The sequence below is a fragment of the Antechinus flavipes genome, chromosome 5 (assembly GCF_016432865.1).
Source record: "Antechinus flavipes isolate AdamAnt ecotype Samford, QLD, Australia chromosome 5, AdamAnt_v2, whole genome shotgun sequence".
Taxonomy (NCBI): Eukaryota; Metazoa; Chordata; class Mammalia; order Dasyuromorphia; family Dasyuridae; genus Antechinus; species Antechinus flavipes.
In genome coordinates this window covers 203,720,572-203,739,291 of record NC_067402.1, presented here as the reverse complement: position 1 = coordinate 203,739,291, position 18,720 = coordinate 203,720,572, and the positions used below count along the sequence as shown (strand labels likewise).

The 18,720-nt window shown below is 31.9% G+C and overlaps 1 protein-coding gene across 1 annotated transcript in view; it reads right to left on the bottom strand.

The window, feature by feature from the left end:
- Positions 1-1,842: 1,842 nt before the first annotated feature.
- The window catches only part of LRRK2 (leucine rich repeat kinase 2), a 180,921-nt gene continuing 164,043 nt past the window's right edge, over positions 1,843-18,720 (bottom strand). The window contains exons 43-51 of the mRNA XM_052000191.1: positions 18,104-18,204; positions 17,549-17,743; positions 16,810-17,003; positions 15,865-15,937; positions 13,078-13,262; positions 6,895-7,047; positions 5,886-6,088; positions 4,744-4,815; positions 1,843-3,357 (exon numbers count right to left, since the gene is read on the bottom strand). Of these exons, the coding sequence (XP_051856151.1) occupies positions 3,236-3,357; positions 4,744-4,815; positions 5,886-6,088; positions 6,895-7,047; positions 13,078-13,262; positions 15,865-15,937; positions 16,810-17,003; positions 17,549-17,743; positions 18,104-18,204 (1,298 nt within the window). The 3' untranslated portion in view covers positions 1,843-3,235. The remainder of the gene's footprint in view (positions 3,358-4,743; positions 4,816-5,885; positions 6,089-6,894; positions 7,048-13,077; positions 13,263-15,864; positions 15,938-16,809; positions 17,004-17,548; positions 17,744-18,103; positions 18,205-18,720) is intronic.

The following is an 18,720-nucleotide window of genomic DNA, read 5'->3' as shown; positions in this document are numbered from 1 at the left end:
TCACTGCTGGGGTCAATTAAAATAGAGCTAATATTATGTTCTTCAAATTTCATTTTCCACCTCCATGAATTACCTGCAATTTGAAAAAGGGATACTTCTGGGTAAGAGGTATGAAGGTTTTTATAGCCCTTAACATCATTTCAATGCATTAAGTAATCACAAAGAAAGAAGGTCATTAAAACAAATGAAACAAAGACTTTTAGGAGTACATGATAGTTTCCAGGCTTTAAATAAGATATATAAAATTTTAGAAAATGTATAATCCCTTTAAGTTTTTCCCATTTTCCCCAAATGTTCTATTTTTCTTTCCTCATACTCTTGTCCATCTTCCCACAATAAAGTAATGGGTACTCCCCATTACTAATGGAATATCTTCTGCAAAGCTGCTTTCCTTCTCACATTGGTAGTTTCCTCCTGGAACCTGTATTATATGAACGGGTCTACATTGACCAGTCTTCATTCACTTCTACCTGCTGATTTGCCAGATTTCAAAACCTTTCTTCTGCTGTTGTCTCAGTGAGGTACTTCTTTCATTTTCTGGAACTTCTTTAACTTGGAGTATTTAACTAACACTATGGATTTCTCACCCTAGAAAATCCTTCCACTAGACTGCCCCTCCAGTTGGTATATGAACCTAAGCTACTCACCTTTCACTGCTGCTGGCTGTGCTTCTTTCTGGAGTTCAAATCTATGTTTCTGCTACTATTATAATCCTGAAACCTCCTTACCAGCCAAGGACAACTTATCCTATAATATTCATATGATATTCATATATATTCATAATATATAATATTCATATCATATGGCTGTTGTGAGCTTTTTCTTCTCAAAATACAGCCAGGTGATAAAAGTTCAGATCTTTTATTATTTCCAATATAGCCCGGTTAGCTTAGAGGCCTATCTCTCTGCTTGGTTCCAAGAGTTCTCTCCAAATGTCTTTAAATCCAAAGGTCTGGTCCTTCAGCCTCTGCCTCTGTTTTCTTCAGCCTCCAGCCAGCTCGTCTTCATGTCATTCCGGTGAAATCTCGACTTGTAGCGTCTTCCTCTCTCCGAAGCACTCTCCGACTGGCCCATTGGCCTATTTATGCTCCTTCCAGAGAGAGGGATTATGGGTAGTTCTACTTAGTACCTTGTTTCAGGTTCTGCCCAAAACATCTTCTTGTAAGATTAGATCAACTCTAATTACTTAGCAGTTAGTAAGGATTCCAACATATGGCCTTTTCATTATGTAATATACCTCCACCAATCCTCTCCCTTTCCATTCTAACATAGGTTAATTTCTCCTGTGACCCTAATTCTGTGGAGGGTTTCTGGCTGGCTAGCCTTCATCCCCTTCTTAGATTAAGCCTTATCAGGACTTCAAAAATTATTCCCCTTCTGGCTTTGCTCCTGACTTTTTGGAGTTCAAAAACATGCCCCAGGTATCTTTATTCTCCCATTCCCTCATTTTTCAGCTCTGTTTTGTGTTATTTTCCTCCATTAGAATGTAAGCTTCTTAAGAGCAAGAGACTATCTTTGATTTTGCTTATATTTGAATCCTTACTGTTTCACACAGACACTGCACATAATAAATATCTAATAAATCTTCCTTCCCTGAATTTTCATTCCCTCCTTTTTATTACAAATAACTAGTAAACACAAATTGCAAGCCAACTCTTATTAAATATGCAAGTAATTCCAGTGACACATAATAAATAATCAAGACAAAAGAAAAATTCAAAGTTGTTATGCTTGCTATAAATATATTCCTTCCTTTATCTCTTCTTTACTTACTACATCATCATTTTAGTATGAAATACTTGTAGAAATAAAAATAAGTTATAAATAAAAGTCTTATCAAAATTAAAAAAAATTCTTTTTATGATAAAAATAATTCACATATATATTTTTCATAAATGTTTTTGGCTTAGAAAATTGCATGTACATACAAAGTAACATCTTAAAAATAATTAAAAATACACACTCATCTCTTACTGTCTTATCAAGCCTATGGAAATTATTCAAGCAGCTATTTTTAAAATAGAGAATAACTCCCAAGATTAAGAATTTGAAATTATTTATAAGTTAAAGGAACCCAAACAAATCATTGGAGTCAATATCTGCTTTGAGAAGATGTCTCAGAGCAAATAACACAAGATTAAAAAAATGGAAAATGGTTTTTCAAAGTTATCAAGTACTTTTAGCAACCACACAACAACCTATTTCTCCTTAAGTCAGTCAATGAAATATTTGGTATTTTTCTCTTTAATATAAAAGAATGCAAGCAATGTCTCCAGTCCTAAAAAATAAGACCTCTACCAGAATGAAATGGAAGAAACAAAAGTGAAGCAATTTCAGAGAAAGCCAGTATAGGAAACAAGAAAACACAATATAGATATTTTAGGAGAATTAAAAGAAAACAAAATAAGTGTCTGAAGAAAAAGTGAAGAGACACACTGCATAGTAAACACATTACAACTAATTCAGAGTTTTTATTACTCTGTGTACATGTGTGTTTGTATGTGTATGTGAGAGAGAGACAGACAGAGTAGAAAGAAAAAGACTACTTATTTTACATGAGATTATATTGTTGTAGATATTTCTCATCACAGGGATTAAGAGGTATCCTATAGCTCATAAAATTTTCCAATAGCCATACTGCTGATTGTATTCTTTCAAACTGGGAAATATTTTTATTTGGAACCCAGTTATAATAATAATGATATAATTATTATACTTAAAAATTTAGCATATTTATAAGCAATCTAATTAGATATGCTATGCTATAGATATATTATAGTACATGTAATGCTATCCAAATTATTTTCAAAATTTTGATTTACAAAAATAGTATTTCAACATTAGAATTTATCAAATAGAAAATGATGTTCATTATCAACAATTTTTCCAATCTGTTGGATTTAGTTGACAAATTAACAGTTGAGTTCATACCTTTCAAATATGCAAAATATAATAAGTATTGTATTTCCTTTACTTTATTAATAAATTCATTATAAAAACTATAATAATACTTCTGTTTTTAAAATACTGTTTTATATTTAGAATCCTGAACTGTTTATCTTAGGAGTTATTTTGTACATATAAAAGTCAAATTAAAAATATAGACATTTGTATATTTATATTAAGTTATATGCAAAAATGAATGTTACATTGTAAATATTATAAAAGGAAATCTCAAAGAATTGTTTAAGATAAGAGAAAAGCACAGAACAAGTGTGGTTTCTAATGAGCTTTCTTAATCCATGGAAATACTTTTCATTTTTTCAGCTAATTCTTTTCTAACTTCTGTGTGCTTCTCCAAGTTTTCCACCTCATGTGGTAGGTTAATGTCCCATACAGACAAACAAGACTCCATTTCTGCAAAAACAAAATAAAACAAGTTTTAAAAGGCAACCTAGCTACTGTATATTATTCATCGGCAATCTTCTATCTAATCAGGCAGCATAGCATCCCATGGAGTTAGGAAGATATGTGTTTAAAATCTGTCTGACATATATTAGCTCTATGACCAGGGGGCAAGTTTCAGACAATTCTCTCTGATTATAAATCATAAGTGGTTTGAAATCTGTGAGAATGGAGAGAATTTTCACATTGAAAGTCTCACATTTTACTTAGAATTAGTCATCAGAAAATATGAATCTACAAATGCATTTATGAACTTATTACATATATTATTACATAAACTAAATTGTGAAAAAAGATATTACATGTAATACACACAAATTGATAAGAATATTGGCATTCATTAATCAAAAATTATATTTGCTGGCAATAATATTATTTTGCAAACAAAATGCAGATATACTACATTAGGTTGGTCTGGCAGTCAGGAAGACCTGCAAAGCAGGACCACCTTTGATGCAGATCAAAGGTCTGATCCCAAAAGTTTGATGCAGTCTCAAAGGCCGTGGGACTCTGATTAAGTTACTTAACCTCACAGTGCCCCGGAAAATCAATCCCAAATTATGAAGAAACTGCTGATTTGTAGCAGCAGAGAAAACACCTCACCAGTAGCTCTCTGCTTCAAAGAAATAATATAATCACAGAATTTGAGAGTTGGAACAGGACACAGAAGTCTCCAGCCTATATATTTAAGCAAATTCCCACTACAACACATTCTACAAATGGAGGCACAGCTTCTTCTTGAAGGATGGTGAACCCAATCTAGAAGCAATTCATTCTACTTCTGAACAGTTTTAATTGTTAGCAAATTCTTCCTGACATCAAGTTTAAAGTTGCTTCTTTGTACCTTCTACTCAATTGCTCTTAATTCTGTTCTCTAGGATTAAACAGAACAATTGACTATCATGTTCCCCCTAGATTTCTCCAGGCTAAAGATGCCTGGTTCCTTCAATTTCTGCTCATATATAAAATGGATTGAAAGTCTTTTACCATTCTAATTGTTCTTGTTTGGACACCCGAAGCTATCAACGTCCTTAAACTATGCTGGCTAGAACTGAATGCAGTTGTACAGATGAAGACTGAAAAGGATGGAATACAGTGGAATTACCCTCAAGTGACTACTTCAAAGCTGTGTTTCTCTTAATACATCCCAAGATTACAAGAGCTTTAGCTCTAGTTTATATATGTGAGTGTGTGTGTGTGTGTGTGTGTGTGTGTATGTGTGTAAATATGTGTATAGACACATACACAGTTTTTATTTAATTACTAGTTAGATAAGTTTTAGTTACAATTTTTAGATACAATTTTGAATAGAGAGCTTTTTTTTCTATTGGACTTTACCTTTTTGGTCCTGAGTACTTTCATTACTTTTCTGGCAGTACCCCAAAACCAGCATGACAGTTTTTAGGCTCCCTTTATAAAAAAGAAAATAACAAATAAAATATTTGCTAAAATCATTTCCCAAATACATGCAAAGACAATTTTTTAACATTCACCTTTGCAAAACCTTATGTTCCAAATTTTTCTCCCTCTCCTCCCCACCATAAACAGCAAGCAATTCAATATAAGTTAAACATGTACAATTCTTCTAAATATTTTCCCATATTCATCATGCTGCACAAGAAAAATCAGATCAGAAGGAGAAAAAAACACAAGGAAAAAAACCTAAGTAAACAAACAACAACAAAAAGGATGAACTTTGATCTACTTTTGATCTACTTTCAGTCTCCATAATTCTCTAAGTTGGAATGGCTCTTTTCATCATAAGTCTATTGGAAATGTCTTGAATCACTTTATTGTTGAAAAGATCCAAGTCAAGATTCTTTTCTCACCCAGTGAAGTTGTTAGTATAAAGATGTTTTAAAAATATTATAAATTACATATGCAAAAGGTGAAGCTCTAAATTGTGAAGTGACATGTTTTCTCAAACTCAGCAGAGCCACTTCACTTCTCTTTAGGGTCCTGGAGCCCAGCTTTTCTGAATCAAAGTCCATTGTTATGATAATGTTTTCTGTGATGATATACATCTAAAACTATCGTGAATAATGGGAATTACTGTGAGATGTTTTGCCAGAGCTTAGTGTGAGAAAGGCTGCCACACAGAAAAAACACTGGACTTGCAGTCAAAAAATGAATTTAATAACTTTTTTCTTGATTGCATTTCTAAGAAAGTTTGGCTTTATAGATGAATATGTAGGTCCTTTTTTTTTTTTTTGCAAGAAAGTTAAAACTCCAAATGAGAATAGTTCCTTTTTTTCTTTTGCTAACAGAAAACTTAAGCAAATTTGATGACTAAATATAGTGTTGTTTATTTGAAATGTCTGTTAGCTTTATTTTTTGTTTCAGTTAGATGGTCTCTGCTCTTTTTGTATCTATTTATCCTATCTTTACATTATACTTAATTTTTAAACATAGAGATAAGATATAGAAAACAACTTTTAATTATTTTTTGTCAGAGTAAAAAAGAAAGGAATTCAACTTACCTAACTGGACTGTCATCAGTGCTCTAACAGAATTACAAAAGTTCTGAATTATGTGTATGATGCGATGTGTTGAAAGATCAACTAGTAAAATGTGACCTCCTCCTGTACCTATCCAAAGGGCAGTATTTTTCTGCAGACAGAGGGTTTTCACTCTTCCAGAATAAGTCATTTTATGTTTTGATTCCTTGCTTCCTATATGCTCCCTGAAAACATCAAGAGTTTCATTAGAGGTTTAGAGCATTTTTAATATCTAAATTGAAATTTTTGAAGTTTCAAAACTACTTTAAATTCAGAATATCAAAATGCAATAGGCTTTATTATCTGAGCATGGAATATTTAATTATACTCTACATACCTCTCTACTACACACACACACACACACACACACACACACACACACACACACATGCAAATAATATGGAAGTCAAAAGACCTCCAAAAAGTATTTAAAAATATATATTTTGATGGTCATTGAGACAATGAAAAAGAATGAACAGAAATCTTTTAAATTCTGTCCTAAGCCAATGTAAAATCTCTTTCAATGATAAGATAAGGTGAGGATATAAAAGGAAAAAAAGGATCATTTTACATATTACTTTAAAACAGAATATACAGAAAAATTTTCACATCTTCAAGGAAAGAAATAGTAATTAAGAAGTAAACATTTTTAAAGTGATCAGATACAACAGCATGCCATTATGAAATGAATAAAACATCTCATGAATTTGCACATTTCACAGCTCAGATTCCATCAACAATAAAGTAAATGTCTATTTTAAAGGGCTTATTCAATAACAACTTGTGACACTCACAAGAGAAAGGATTTTACTTAATTGGTATAAAATCTAGTATATGCCTAAAATAATATTAAATGTTCAAAAGGTTCAAGAATATGACCATTCTCTTTTTAATCTTGTCTATATAAAATGTGAGCTATGTCATATTGGACAGAGCTTCCAAAAGATATTTATTCTTAAAGCCATAAAATTTTTTTTAAATGGAAAATTACTTTAAAAACTGCACACAGTCTATTAGTACACAAAGTTTCTCCGTCTTCTTGTCCCATACTTCAACAAAATGGCTGTTTTTCTTAGCTATGTAGATAGCTTTGTCCACCACAATTGAAATGATGTTGGAATCACTGAATGTTGCATAAGAAAACCTATGAGAAAACAAAAGACTGTTCTTATTTATTTTCTTCAATATTTAAGTATGTAATAGAATTTCTTTGTGGATAAAAAATAAGTCCTCAAATCATTTAAATATATATGATTTAAAAAAATGAATAGTAAATTCAATAAAACTCATTCAGACTAAAATCTGACCATTTTAACACCAACCCTGCCCTTAATAAACTTCAGTCACTCCCTATAATTTCCAGGATCAAATACTAAATTCTCTATTTGGCATTTAAAAACCTTTTTGACCACTATCAGTCTTCCTTTTCAACCCTTCCAGTTTTTTTATACTTTAAAACAATTCTCTACCCTCCTTCCTTTACACACACACACACACACACACACACACACGCACACGCACATGCACACGTATACACAAGCTGAGTGACAATGAATTATTTGTTGTTCCATGAGTAAGAACAATCTGTTTCTCAGCTCTGGGAATTTTCTCTACATGTCCTTTATGACTTGAATGTTCTCCCTCTTCATTTGCTCTTTCTGACTTCCCTTGCTTCCTTTAATCCCAACTAAAACTCCATTTTCTATAGGAAGCTTTTTGCTAACTCCTTTAATTCTTAATTTAATTATTTCTTATTTATCCTTTATATAGCAAGTCCTCAAAGCAACGGGAGTACTAGATCACCTTATCTGTCTCCTTAATAACCTGCATGGGGATCAAGAAACAATAGAACTGCACATAGAATAAATGCTTGGTTTAAGATTGGAAAAGAAGTACAAGATTGTATATTGTTTATTTAACGTATACATATACTCTGTATATGTTAGATAAATAAAGAAAGGATGAAAAGGTTTAGAAAAGCTATGGTGGTGAGTGAGATAGTGAATTTCTTAGGGAGATAGGAAAGGATTCCTTGTCACAGAGGGCCCAGATGAAACTCCTTTTTCTACACCATTATTGATCTTTGATCTTTTTCTATGTCTTCTGTAGTCTTAGTATTTATTTATTTAACATATACAGAGTACATCACGTGAAATGCCAGGCTAGAAAGATCAAAAGCTGGAATTTAGTTTGCCAGAAATATCAACAAACTCAGATATGCAGACAATACCACTCTAACAGCAGAAAAAGAAGAAAAATTAAGGACCATTTTGATGAGAGTAAAAGAGGAGATGGTATAAGCAGGCCTGAAGCTTAGCATAAAGAAACACACAAAGCACTAAAATCTTGGTAACTGGTGCCATTGCTTCCTAGAAAACAAAAGGAGAAAAAAAAATGAAGTGTCAGATTTTATATTGATGGGCTTAAAGATCACTGCAGATTTTGACGACAATCATGGAATTAAAAGATTTTTGCATCTAAGAAATAAGCTACAGAAAATCTGTACAGTATACTAAAAAGCAGACATCATCTTGCTGACAAAGGTCCATATCATCAAACTATACTTTTTCCCCCCAGTAGCAATGTATGACTGTGAGAATTGGACTGTAAAAAAAAAAAACTGAGTGCCACAGATTCGATGTATTCAAATTGTGTAGCTGTCAAAGACCATAGAGAATCCCTTGGCCAGTAAGGAGACCAAATAAGTCAATAGTTAAAGAAATTAATTTAGACTATTCACTGGAAGGTCAAATACTGAAGTTGAGGCTTAAATACGTTGGCCACATAATGAAAAGACTCTGATGTTGTGAAATATGGAAGGCAAAAGGAGAAAGGAGAAGGCAGAGGATGAAATGGAGAAATAGTGTCATGGAAGCAACAAATATGAGCTTGGATAGATTTTAGGAGATGGTGGAGAATAGAATAGCCTGGAGTGTTAGGATCCATGGAGTCATAAAGAACTTGACATCACTGAAAAGATGAATAACAACAAAACAAAAATGGCTTCTATTTGTCATCTCTTCTATTTGATTATGAGCATGAGGATAGGGACTTTTTTTGCCTCTTAATTCTTGGCTCAGAATACTTTCATACCCTGAATCTTCAATTCACAAGCAAAATCATTATACAAATGGAAAAGACAGAAGAGACAAACAGATATGAGATCAATACAGGAATTTTCCTCTAGATGAGGAAAATAATCTTATAAAAACCCTCCTAACAAGATGACATTTGTAAGGCTATGAAGAAAGGGGGACATTTTAACAATACATAAATGTACTAAAACTATAGAAGGCATAGGAAGAGATCAAGGTCAATAATGTTGTAGAAAAAGGAGTTTTATTTGAGCCCTTACTGTGACAAGGAATTTTCCCTAATTAATTCACTATCTCACTCACCACCATAGCTTTTGTAAATCTTTTCATCCCTTCTGAGACCTCTGACAGCTCCTTCTACCTCCACTTTCTCTTTTCAGTGTGCCCCATGTTTCAGTGCAAAAACTAAGGCCATTCACTAAGAATTTCCTCTTCTCCCCTTTTCCTATCTCACATCATCCAGATGCCTTGTAATACTATCTCCTCCTTCAACTCTGTCTCATATGAAAATGTCCTCCATGCCAAGTGATTTCATTCCACTTTGTCTTCTTCAGCAGGATGTCCCTCCATCATCCCCATTCTTCATTTATCTTCATTCTTTTACTGTCTAAAGACTGTTTCTTTATTGCCTACAAAAATGCTCATGTCTCACCCAAGCTTAAAAAAATGTTCTTTCTCTTCTTCCTCCAAACTATTTCACTTGGTGATTTCACCAAGTATATTCAATGATTATTTCTATCTTGATGATTCTCAGATTTATTAATACAGGGCTAACTTCTCTCCAAATTTTCAGTTTTGAATCTTCAGCTGCCTTTTGGACACCTTGACCTGGATGTCTCATAGATATAAATACAATATGTCCAAAAAAGTAATTTTCTTTCCCAAAATTTCATCCTATTCTGAACTTCCCTATTTTTTTAAATTAAAGCTCCTCCTTTTCCCTAGATAGCGAGTAGTCCAATATATGTTAAACATACTTCCCTATTATTGTTGAGGGTACCACTATCCTAGGTTATCCAGATTCACAATCTAAGTGTCATCCTTGACCCCTCTTTCTCACAACACATATCCAATCAATTGTCAAGTCCTGTTGATTTTACCTTCTCTGACAATGCCATAACCCTGAAGCAGTCTTTCATTATCTAACATCTGGATTATTGCAAGAGTTCCCTGATTGATCTCCTTGCCTCAAATGTGTCACCATTCCAGTGACCCTGGGCTCCTTACCATTTATCATAGATGATACTCCATCTCAAAACTGAAAATTTTCACTAGATGTCCTACAGCCTGGAATTCTCTTTCTTCTTATCTCTACTTTCTGGCTTCCTTCAAGTGTCAGATAAAATTCCACTTTCTATAAGAAGTCGTTACCAAATCCTTTAAATTCTAGTATCTTTCTTCTATTGATCATCTTCAGTTTTTACAGTATATATCTTCTTTATACATAATTATTTTCATTTTGTATCCTCCAATAAAGCTGCGAGTTTCTTGAGAATCAGGGACTATATTTTGTCTTTCTTTGTAGTCCAAATGTTTAGCACAGCGATTGGCACAGAGTAAGCTCTTAACAAATTTCCTTTGCCCAAACAAAAATTCTTAACTTTGGGATTCAAGCAGTATAATTCTTTGACATATTCTCACTCAGCCCCTCCTCCTCCAAAGATATTCTATGCACATACTTTTATAAGTGGTAGGATCATATAGAGTAAAAGCTGAAAGGGACTTAGATGTCCATGTATTCCATCCCTTTTTACAGATGAGGAAATCTAAGTCAGAAAAGTAAAATGACTTATTCAAGACCATACAGATAGTAGCAGGGCAATCTGTCTTCTGGGTATAAATAAAGTTCTTTTTGTACCACACTGCTTCCCTTTGGAAAGTTGATTCTTTAATTCTTATCATTATTTCTTTTCTGGTTGGTGAAGTCTTTCTTAAAAGGTAGGATGAGGCAATGCAAAGGGTTTATCTGTGGCTTGTGGTCCTGAACAAGTAATGTCATTTTTATAGCCTTAATCTCCTCTGCTGTAAAATGAGGGGATTGGACTAATACATCCTTTTCAGCTTTAAATCTTAGAACATCAAATTTCTGGTAATAATTCAGTCTACTTGTTATAAGGGTAATGTTTACCATATAAACTTTTGAGTGATAGCTTGACTTTTGTGCAGGGATTTAACCTTCTTGCCCACTACTGCACCTTATAAATAGATTCCTATTTCTGTATGTTGAAACCCTACCAGCAATCTGTTTCTTTGCCTATATTTCCAATTATTTCTTCTCTGGTTCCTTTTATAGCTACTTCTCTTCTCTTGATCCTTTTAGTTGTATAGTTATTCTGAAAATACTGTTTTTATACTTAATTTCAATTAAGGAAAGAAAAGTAACTTTAACAGAGAAGGTGGTATTTGGGGAATTGATCTTATAGTTTGAAAAGTTTCTTTTCATTCTGAAATATCTTTTTTTAAAAATAAATTCTATGATAATACTAAAAGGAAAGAAGTGTTTTGTTCTCACTGTAGAAAACCAATGTAGGGAAAATGATTAGAAAAGAGCAATGGAGCATCAAGGTTGTCATCTGGAAAGTACGTTTTCAAATTATGAGAATAGAAATTTGTTAATTTGAGATTTTGACTACATTTGACATAATTTCTATTGGAGTTAAATAATGATATAATCTAGGAGAAGTTTGGTAAGAATATTGGGGAATATGTTGGACTAATAATATTTTCATAACTGTTATTTTTAAAAAAATTTATTAGTGTGTACTCTATGCCCCAACCCTCATAAATTTTGGGAAGTGATTACCATATTCAGCATAGAGGAAGTTTATATGTTTGCTTTTATATGCTGCCTTATAGACAATGCATATAGAATAGAAGGTTATATAGTCAATAGAGGAAAGATGATGGAAGCAAAAACAAAACAAATAACAAACATAATAATAAAGGTTACTGATAAATCAATTCTTAAAGACAGAGGACACAAAAACCAGAATAAAGTAGCAATTTGTAAATTTTGCTATGAAAACAGACACACAAGACAGACAAACTAGAACAAAGCTTTTGCATTTAGGAAGCAGGTCCTCAATAAATATCATTGAAGATAATGAAGCATTAATCAAATAACCATTAAAAAGGAGGAGGCTGAAGCTGAAAAGGGGTTTTTCAGCTGACAGCAGATACTTCCAAAATTTTTTGAGCCAAAACAATTTAAAGGATTCTTTGGCCAAGGCTACAGGAGGCAATTAAATCCTGGAATCCCATATGGAATATATCACCAGAAGTTTATTATTCTGAAGGAGTTGGGGGTAAGACTAGAACACATAGTGCTTTTTCACATGATACTCTAAAATTATTTAATGAATGAGCAACCAAATAAAAATCTGTATATAAAGTTAAAGTGCAACCAGTCAGTTTAAGAGAAAAGAAGACTTTGATTTAGGATAAGATTTTGTTTCTATTCTCTCCCTGATTTCCCTTAGGAGTTTTCTGTTCTGTTTTTGTTTCTATGTTTCTAATGCCTTTCACATAATAGGCATTCAACTATGTTAAAGTGAACTCAACTTTCTCTAACGTTCTAATAAATAAATTGTACAAATGAACACCTGATGTAGTGATTACATCTAATAATATATGTGTGCGTGCTTGTATATAACATTCTATAGTTCTAATAATTAGCAATATCTAATACCACCATCTAATGGTGATTATGTCCAACTACAAACACAAGGTCCCTAGGGTGCTATAGGTGCTTACCCAGCAGATTCAACACATTATATTAAGAGTAAACATCATAGAAACTTTGAAAATTAGGATATCATAGTCAGCATATCAAAGGCTCTGAATTTACTGTGTTGAAATTCCCTATGATGAAATCACAATATATTTATAATTAGAGTATTAAATTTGATCATGGTCACAGAACTGCAAAGTCTCAAAAATAGGTCAATATATAGTCCACACTAAGATTCTCATCGTAGGTATAATTAAATAGTTAACAGGAATTAAAATAGGCATAACTAACATAATTAAAAAGAGCAGAATATGCTAATAAATTTGTGATTTAACAAAAAATAACTCACAGTTGACTTGTCTTTGTCTCAATAAATTTCTGAATGGAGAAATCATTAGAAAGTGAGAAAATCTTGGTGCCACATCCTCCCCAGATTATGTTTTTTTCTGATGAATAGATAGATTCATTTAAACACATTAATGGAGTGCTGACATTTCCTATATTTAATGTCTTTAATGGAGGAGCTCCTTCAAACTGGAACAAAAAAAGGGAAGAAAAAAGACATTCTCAAAAAATATAATTCATACATAATTTATTTTATTTTTTTATTATAGCTTTTTGATTTTCAGAACATATGCATGGAAGCTTTTTAAACATTAATCCTTGAAAAACCTTATGTTCCAATTCTACCCCTTCCTTTACCTCCACCCTCTCCCTAGCTGGCAAGTAATCCAATATAATACATACTTAATTTAAATAAAAAAAATTGTTGAAGTTGTCTAAGAATGAAACCCACAAAGTAAATGAAGACAATAATAATAATTCAAAGGAAAAAAAAAGATTAAAACACTGACATCATACTAAATATTAAGTAGTTCTTTAAAAGGCTCCCAATATAACATATTTAGGTAGTGCTTATCTTATGTAAGTAAAATCTTAAACCATTTAACATGTATTTTTATTACATTCAATGAAGTATTATAGGCAATTAAATATTTTGTTATAGTGTAATTTTCTAGAAGGCTAGTTATCATAAGTAGATGTAGGAATTTAAATTTCTAGATGTTTCTATCTTTTTTTTTATTATAAAGCTTAATGCCTAACTTCATCATTTTCCTTCAAATATGGTAAAGTGTTAATATCACCACATGTAAAAATATAGTTTAGACATTCATATTTAATTGACATAACTAATGAATGTCAATTATATCCAAAATACTATAATAGATGATTTGAGAGATAGAACAGTTCAGTTCAATTCAATTTGACCAAATTCAATTTTCTTGGATAAAGTCACTGGTAATTTGTTTCAATTCTTCATCACTTAATCTCTGCCTGCCTTATTTTCCTCAAACATAAAACCCTTCAAGGGCTACGAAGAGAATCGAATGAGATCATATTTTGATGCCTACCACATAAGAAATGCTTTATCCTTACATTTTTCAAACTGCTGCAGAATATAAATTTCTTGGGAGCAGCAACTTGTATTTATATTCTCATTCACTAATACAATATTTAGCATATAGATATGCTTAACAAACACTTATTGAAAGATGGTTGGGTCATATGATATTGGTTCTTCCTCAAATAATAAAGACAATAACTTGCTTAGGTCTTTTTATTTTGTGCAATTAAAAAAAAGTTTTGCTTAACTTTTTTGTTTTTAATGTTATGGTTATTTCTCATCTCTCCTCTCTATATTGGACAAGAAATCCTTTTCTCTCCTTCACAAAGAAAAATTGTACAAGTGAACATTTGATGTAGTGATTATATCTAATAATATATGTGTGCGAGCTTGTATATAACATTCTTTTCTCCTTTCTCTCATCATAAGAGAGTATGTTTCATGTACCCTCATTTTAGTGATCTTTTGATTTACATTCTTATAACAATATCTATTGTATTGTTCTTTTTATTTTGTTTTGTATCATTTAATAAATTCACATGTTTCTTTAAATTTCTCATATTTCTCATTACATACAATATCATATTTTATTTATATACTATCTTTCCCCCCCAGCTATTCCCAATTCATTGCTACTAAGAAAAATGCTGCTGTGAATTTTTTGATATTGGACCTTTTTATCTGTGACTTCCTTTTGGAGTACACAAACAGAGAGTATTAAAAAGAATAGATAGGTTAATTACTTTTCTTTTTCAAAGGCATACAAGCAAACCAATCTAACTGAAGCAACAAGAAGAAGATAGAAAAGACCACATGACACCACTAGATCATTATTTTCCCCCAAACCCTAGTGAAAGCAGTTTAGGATTCTAAAGCCTAGAGTCTTGCAGAGTAGAGGAGAAATGTCTTCATAATTACCTTTTTTATTCCTGCAGCCTCTACCAATTCAACAACCCATTCATAGCTACTAAAGACAAGGATAAGAAAGTTATTGCTCCAAAAGTTCTTGTCACTGTTTGATGGATTGATGTCCAAATTGTATATCATTTCATCAATCAAAATAAGAGTATTGTCATCTAGCTTTATCATATCTCTACCTTCTAGTACAACTGAATCACTTGCCAACCAACCACAAGGTATCTTTCACCTATTTGTGATAATCATTGAAGATTTCCTAATAGCTGAAACAACCAAGATAACTATTTACTGTCAGTATTAAATAAAGCTTAAAATAGGTGGGTATTCAATTGTCATGAAGAATGTACTTATAAAAACTGAATTTGGGTTTTGAACTTAGCTCATTAAGACACAGCTATTACTCAATTAGAATAGAAATAGAGACGAAGCCTATGATTGCATTGGTAGAGAGAATTCCTAGATAAGGCCACTTCCTCTCCCAAGGTCAGATAGTGCCTTCTTGGCAGTTTATAGGTTTATCTATGAACAAATAAATATTCCTTGAGTGATTCCTATATATTAGATCCTATGGATAATATGAAAGTAAGATGAGAGGGACTTGAGAAGTTATCTAGTTGAACACATATTTTAAAGTTGAAGAAACCCGGGTTCAGAGAGGCAAACTAACTTACCCAATGCACCATAGCTGAAAAGCAGCAGAACCAGGATGGACTCCAGGCTCTCAAGGGTAGCACCATTTTATCACCCTTGTTCTTCAAAGGATTTTCAGAGATAAAACATTTATATTTTTATAGAAATTCATTTAACATTTACCTTAACATTTTTGTCTTCAAAAATAGCTAGTCTCCCATCTGCAGTTCCCACTAGAAGAAAATTCTTTTGTGTGCTGAAAGGAAAAAAGAAGAAGAAGAAGAAGGAGTAGGAGGAGGAAGAAGAAAAGGAGGAAGAGGAGGAGAAGAAGGAGGAAGAAGAAGAAGAAGAAGAAAGAAGAAGGGCCATTAGTAGGGGAAAATTAATTCAATACCAAAGCTGGAAGTGGAGCCCTTTAAAAATTGTTTAAACTTTAATGAGGCAAGTTTCTGACATACCAATTAAAAATAAGATTGGGAACTATACAATATGATGTAAGGGGGCAGAGGAATAAGATTCATACTCCCCTTTAGTCAATATTTCAGGCAAAAAACCCAAATAATTATCTATTTTTACTTTAAGCTCTCACTTATGACTTAAACACTGCATATTCCTCTGGTTTAAAACAGTTAAAAAGCTAGAATACAAATAAATCTTAGAGAGGTATGCTATTATCACAATAGTTGATACAGCTTCATGTTAATTGGTACAGCATGAGAACATATGTCCAAAAAATAGAAAAAAGGGATTTTAAGGTGAAAGTCCTTTTAAATCCTTAAAGTATTTTTCAGGATATAAAAGACAAACATTCATAACACACAGTTCTACTGAATGCTTATAGGGAATCTATGAAAGTAGAAGAGCTATCTATTTTCTTTGGTATAAGAAAACCAATTACAATATATTAAAATAGTATCAAACATATCTTTCCTGAAAATGTGCCTATAATGGAGCAGAGTTTCTTAAACTTTTTCCTACTCATGACTCCTTTTCACCTGAGAAATTTAAACATAGGTATAAACATAGGTATAAAAAATAGGTATACAAATCAAATAGTTTAAGAAGTTTTATAATAGAGCTAGATAGTCAAAAACTTTTTCCCCCATCTGTCCCAAACCATCAAGATACCTTTGTTTAGAAAATGAATTGCAGTATAAACATGTAACAGAGTCAGTCATTCTTTGAAGCATATGGCTCTTTTTATCATCATCTGTCTTGACTGCCAATAGGATACCAGACTGTGTTCCTGCCACGATCCAACTTTCCTTTTCAACCAGAATGTATACAAGGGCAAGGCACAATATTCTACTATCTGTCACATCCTGCCAATGGAATGCAATAAACTTTTAAAACAGGGTTTTCATTGTCAGACTAAATAAGGAAAACTTTAAAATTATGCAAACCTAAGAATTTTGTCCCTATATGAAAATACTATTAAGTAACCATAAAATGTATTCAGTATCTTGCGAAGCAAACACCAATAAAACAGGAGGCTCTGCATATGATTTAATGAATTACTAGAGTTAGGCAAGCTTGATCTTAGAAAAAAAATCAGGTGCAATTATTTATTAGAGTACAATGACCAGAATATATTTTATTCTCTCCTAACTGTAGACTTTATTATCTTATTAACTAATACAATTTATTACATATATAACAATAATTTTTAAACTACAGATATAACATACCATAATTCAACAAAATCGCTTTAGTTAAAAAAATTATTTTGTAAAAGTACTATTCCCTTATCCATCTAACTTCTTGCCAAGCAATTTAACAAGCTCATATGTTTTCAAATTATTTGAAAAAAAATTTTTTAAAACATAACTTCGAAAATTTTTAGTACATTGGTAACAAGCAATACTACCTTAGAGATATGTCTTTCAGTATTTATTTCAAGACAGGATAGCTGTCCCCTGTCATTGTTCCCGCTACCCAGCCAGACAACTGCATTCTTGTTGTTTTGGTTTGTAGCAACCATGCATTCTGCTACAAATAATTTTGGTATTAAAATATATCTCATTAGACATATTAATTCAGCTGAGTTCAAAATTTCGTATACCTGCAGGGAAAAAATTGATTACATTACAGGATATAGTAGAATATCTACAGAATCAACAGAAATGACAAAGATGAAAAATAATTTAATTCAGAAAGTCATTATAGTAGGATAAAAATTAATCTGACAAATTAATTTTTATTATCTGTCAAAAACTAGTTTAAAAGGTAAAAAGGAACAATTACTAGCCTTATAGACAATAAATCAAAAGTATTTCCCTTTTTCAGGTTGGAAAATATCAAGTTTAATAATTCTTTTTCTATATTATAAAACCCCCAATTTCTTTTTAACTGGTAGAATGTGGTACATTACTTCAAAGCGGTATAATAATGTCTATTTGTATATAATTTTAAAAACAAAAACCTGAGCAGATGTTGGCCTTTCCTGAGGATTTTCTTTCAGACACTTCTTGATTAAGTTTTCTACCTTAGGCCACGGAGTACAACCATATTCCTTCACTGGATCTAAAACATTCAAAATAAAATTTATAATTAAAGCAGTAAGACAAATAAGAATCCAAATAATCAATTAATAAATATTTATTAAGTATCTCCTATGTGTCAGGTACTCCTTTCTTATCAATACCTACTTGAAAAGCACCTCTTATATAGTAATCATTTTGCTAAATACTGGGATACAAAGTCAAAAAATAGACCTTCAAGGACCTGTCATTTTATTAAATTTAAGAATTTAATATAATTTAAGAATATACATATCAAAGTGCATTTTATACCCCACATCAATTACTGTAATCACAGAAAGGCACAGACACCCCAGATGAATCAACAAAATAATACGTATTAAGAAGTCTTCCAAAAATTTCCCAATGTATCAATGTCTTAATTCAACTCTAAAGGATTATAAAGCTTTAGCCATAAGGTGGAAAATAGCTGAAATCACAAAGAATGTCTTAGGATAAATGAATAAGACATGTCCCTGGACCAGTGTATGAAAACAAGTAAACTAGGGAGTCCAATAGT